This window comes from Eurosta solidaginis, unplaced genomic scaffold (genome assembly GCF_040869045.1).
Source record: "Eurosta solidaginis isolate ZX-2024a unplaced genomic scaffold, ASM4086904v1 ctg00001103.1, whole genome shotgun sequence".
In the NCBI taxonomy this organism is placed as follows: domain Eukaryota; kingdom Metazoa; phylum Arthropoda; class Insecta; order Diptera; family Tephritidae; genus Eurosta; species Eurosta solidaginis.
In genome coordinates, this window is record NW_027136936.1 from 554,187 (window position 1) to 559,094 (window position 4,908).

Genomic DNA, 4,908 nt, shown 5'->3' on the forward strand with positions numbered 1-4,908 from the left:
ACGAATTGAGAGAGAATGAAAGTTTCGTATCAGGTCATCAGTGCCTACCGCGGGTATATCATTGTTTACTATATAGTTTGGCAGCTTAAGTAGAGGTTATGTTGCGAATAGAGTGGAAGGCAGTGTACTAGGCAGTCGAATGTCATATAATGAAGGAATGGTGTTCGGAGTTTTTTCAAAGTTAAAAAAAAAAATGATAAAAGCTTTAATATATATAAAACTATTGTTTTAATAACAACAAACACGTCATATATATTCTGTGTACATAAATTTGTAAGGATTATCTCACTTTAAAATTTGAATTAAATAATCTAAAGTTTATTTTTGAAACTGAGTCGAGAACCGTGCTGGTGAATGTGCGAATTTTCACCGATCAGCTGTTAGTTGCGCTACTTGGTAAAATTTCCAATGGGGTATATTCTAAGCACCCTAACCCGCTGGGGCATAAATTGCTAAATTGCTTTTAATACACAAATACATTTGACGATAAATCGTGTTTCGATACAGCAACTTTTTCAGTATACCTATATATACTGGGTGAAAAGCACCAACAAACAATTTTCTATTATTCCGCTGAAAAGTATTAAGGTTATTTAACAGTACCGTTTCATCCCTACAAATACTTAAACCTCTGGAAAAAAGTTGATTTCATTGTGATTTGTAAAAACTAGTGATGAACCATATTAGGAATAATCTTGCGCTGCTTCTAACGATAACACTTTCTTCCATAACCTCATTGTCCTTTGGTAAGTTTGATGTGCTTGTTTCTGATTGGTCGTCAGTTTATATATCATATTATTCATATATCATATTAATTTAATATTAGCTGGTAAAACCAACTTTGTTACCTGTGGATCAATAGTAAAATTACTGAACTCTGATTATGGATCTCGACTTCATTCACACGATGTTAAATATGGGTCTGGATCAGGTCAACAGTCTGTGACTGGCATTGAGCTAAAAGAGGATGTTAACAGCCATTGGGTGGTAAAGGCTCCATTAATTAAGCAATGTGAACGTGGAGAGCCTATAAAATGTGGTGATATCGTTCGGTTAGAACATTTAACAACAAACAAGAACTTACATTCACATCATTTTCTATCGCCCTTGTCAGGGGAGCAGGAAGTATCTGCTTATGGGGAAGATGGGATTGGTGACTCTGGGGACCATTGGGAGTTGGTTTGCAGCAATGATGAATGGTTGCGCGATGCCCATGTGCAATTACGCCATTTAGACACTGGCAGTTATTTAGGTATCTCTGGGCGTTCATTCGGACGTCCGATATCAGGCCAAATGGAAGTTGTCGCATTTAGTAGTCCACAACATGGTAGCCGTTGGACAGTAGCAGAAGGTGTGTACATTGTACCCAAAGTCAAAGAATCGCACGCTGAATATTTGCACTTGGAACTCTAGTTAAACTTGTATAAATAATTTATTTATTCAAAAGCTAAAATTATAGTATAAAATTATAATATAGCTATAAAGCCATAGCAGCAAGGGCGTTAGGCTAAAAAAAAAATAAAATAAATAAATAATACATATATGGCTTTGTACAAAAAATTTTGGATTTTCTTTACTTTAGCTCAGAACTGCTAAACCTCATCTAAACATATCGGGAGGAGTGTCAAAAGACGCGTTTTGAACCCAGGACGAGAATGGCCCAGGAGCGCTCCGAAACCGGGGGTTGGATCCGTAGTATTTTTGCGCAGAACACCTTTCTGCACCCTGTGTGGGTCGAACACCGGTTCGGAGACCAAAACTATATCCGAGCAAAAAAACGTTTTTTTTTTTTGTGGGTACCCCCAAGGTATCAAAATTACAACAACCACATGAAAAATTTCAATTTTGTTTGCAAATATCTCTGGAAAAAAAATTCCAATTTCCGCTTTCGGATTCGTGATCCAGCGTTCAAAACGCGAGTAATTCCTTACTTCAGCTCACAACTGCCAAAACTCGACCAAAAATATCGGGAGGGGTTCATAGACGCACTTTCCTTCCAGAGATATTTGCAAACAAAATTGAAAATTTTCATGTGGTGTGATTTTGGTGTACCCAACAAAAAACTGTGGGTAAAAGTGTTTTGCGCGGGTTTAGTTTTGATCCCCAAACGGGTGTCGGACTCGGCTGTTGTTGATGTAGCGATAAGGACACTCCTCGAAGGCCTTGGGGAGTGTATCGATGTTGACGGTCCTTTGACGGATGCAGATCAGGTATGTTCCGGTACCAAGCCCGACCATCTCAGGAACGAATTGTTATGGCCACATGCGACCTCCTTGGCCCCCAGCGGGTGAGGGGATCAGAATATACCCGCGGTAGGTATGCCTGTCGTAAGAGGCGACTAAAATACCAGATTCAAGGGGCTGTGTAGCGCAACCCTTCAGGTTGCCAGCGCAATATATAGCTTCTCCAAACCCAAATGTCAACCTCACCTATTCGCGGCGAATCCTCTTTCATTAACAGACGAGGCTCTGGCGAACCGAAGCTCCTCATGGAGCTGGAAGGGTCTACCCTTCCCCCATGTCTTAAAAGGTGGACCGCAAATTATCTGGGTGGTCGGCAGGCATCGGTGCTATTTAGAAACGAAACATCAAAGCCAAGGATAATTAAACAAGGAGTGCCACAGGGTGGTGTCCTATCCCCACTTTTGTTTAATTTCTGCATATCTAAGCTACCTTCACCACCGGAAGGAGTCACAATCGTTTCCTACGCCGATGACTGCACAGTAATGGCCACAGGCCCAGGCCCACAGATCGATGAGCTATGCAATAAAATAAACGGCTACCTCCCTGATCTCTCCAGTTTTTTCCCCTCGCGAAACCTGGCATTATCACCGACTAAATCTTCCGCGACCTTATTTACAACATGGACGTCCCAAATGTCGACCATTTTGAACATCCACGTCGATGGCTCTACGCTACCGACTGTCCTACACCCCAAAATCTTGGGTGTGACGTTTGATCAGGATCTACATTTTGGTGAGCACGCAGCCGCAATTGTTCCGAGAATTCAGAGCCGTAACAAAATCCTCAAATCCCTTGCTGGCAGTACCTGGGGAAAAGATAAAGAAACGCTCATGACTACATACAAAGCAATTAGCCAGCCGATTACGTGCTACGCGTCACCCATATGGCCGCCAAGCCTAAAAATTACCCACTGGAAGAAGCTACAGGCCTGCCAAAATACTGCTCTCAGAATTGCCACGGGCTGTCTTCTTATGTCCCCAGAACACCATCTACATAATGAGGCGAGAATACTCCCCATCAGGGAAAGAAACGAGATGCTGACCAAACAGTTCCTGTTGAATACCCAGAAACCTGGGCATCCCAACAGACATCTGATTGACGAGCCAGCACCGCCTAGGGGCTTAAGGAGTCATCTCCGTAAGCATTTTGAGGAAATACGGCATCTGGAAACACAGCCGTATGAAGCGAAAAAACACAAGCAGGTCCTTGGTGAACTCCACAAACAGGCGTCGGACCTTTATGCCGGGAATTGCCCGGTGAACCCAGTACTCAAAGTAAAGTATCCAAAACTTGCGGAAGAGGAACGCATACTCCCCAGGGAAACGCGTGTCACTCTGGCTCAACTTCGTTCTGGATACTGTAACAGGTTAAACTCTTACCTATCCAGAATCAACCCCGACATACAAAATGTATGCCCCGCTTGCAATGTGTCCCCACATGACACCAACCATCTCTTTAATTGTAATGTGGAACCAACGCCTCTAACACCCCTTTCCCTATGGTCCACCCCTGTTGAAACAGCAAGTTTCCTTGGACTCCCGTTAGAGGATATTGATGACAGTTTGTGATCGGTCGCGTCTGTTAGGTGGGGCGAAGCACTGCTACAACAACAACAACAACAACTTGGGGGTGGGGAGCCAGGGAATGGCCTGAAGGTCTAATGTGGCCACATAAATCGTTCCCGAGACGGTCGGGCTAGCACCTTAATGGTGCTATGCTACCGGATATGTATCCGGCAAAGGACCATCACATCGATAACACTCCCCAAAGCTTTTGGGACCCGTAATTCTTTTCAGTTTTGTTTGCAAGTGTTCCTGGGTCCAAAGTGCGTCTATGAACACCTCTCGATATTTTTGTACGAGTTTTTGCAGTTGTGAGCTAAAGTAAAGAATTATCAAGCGCATATATATTCCGCCCACTTAAAACATAATACCGGGTGAAATTTTCTGGCGCTTTTTTTTCAGAGTAGCCATGTACAGAAATAAAGACGAAAACACTTAAAATTTTAAAATTCTTTACTTTAGCACTTATCTACTGTAGCGTTTTCCAAGCGGAAATAGTAGCCGTAACCAAAGCAGTAGAAACCCTGGAAGAAAAGAGCCCAAGCTGCAATCGTGTTAACTTTTATATTGACAGTCAAGCAGCAATTAAGGCAATAATCTTGTTGTTGTTGTAGCAATGTTTCGCCCCACCTAATAGCTGCGACCGATCACCAATTGTCATCAATATCCTCTAACGGGAGTCAATATCCTCTAACCGAGTACTGAATTCACCGGGCAATTCCCGGCATAAAGGTCCGACACCTGTTTGTGGAGTTCACCAAGGACCTGCTTGTGTTTTTTCGCTTCATACGGCTGGGTTCTCAGGTGCCGTATTTCCTCAAAGTGCTTACGGAGATGACTCTTAAGGCTGTGCTGGTTCATCAATCAGATGTCTGTTGGGATGCTCAGGTTTCTGGGTATTCAACAGGAACTGTTTGGTCAGCATCTCATTTTTCTCCCTGATGGGGAGTATTCGCGCCTCATTATGCAGATGGTGTTCTGGGACATAAGAAGACAGCCCGTGGCAATTCGGAGTCCAAGGAAACTTGCTGTTTCGACAGGGGTGGACCATAATGAAAGGGGTGTTAGAACCGTTGGTTCCACATTACAAATAAAGAGATGGT

General features: G+C 43.1%; 1 protein-coding gene across 1 annotated transcript; it reads left to right on the forward strand.

Moving 5' to 3' along the window:
• The first annotated feature begins 536 nt into the window (after positions 1–536).
• Positions 537–1,560, forward strand: LOC137235836 (stromal cell-derived factor 2-like). The gene is made up of 2 exons (XM_067758655.1): positions 537–746; positions 827–1,560. The coding sequence occupies exons 1-2, from the start codon at positions 674–676 to the stop codon at positions 1,411–1,413; spliced, it is 660 nt and encodes a 219-aa protein (XP_067614756.1). The 5' UTR covers positions 537–673; the 3' UTR covers positions 1,414–1,560.
• The last annotated feature ends 3,348 nt before the right edge of the window (positions 1,561–4,908 follow it).

Bases quoted from the DNA above. Each gene is read 5' to 3' on its own strand.
- LOC137235836 (XM_067758655.1), top strand. From the start codon at position 674: ATGAACCATATTAGGAATAATCTTGCGCTGCTTCTAACGATAACACTT. The intron at 747-826 runs GTAAGTTTGATG...ATTTAATATTAG, and splicing joins CATAACCTCATTGTCCTTTG to CTGGTAAAACCAACTTTGTT.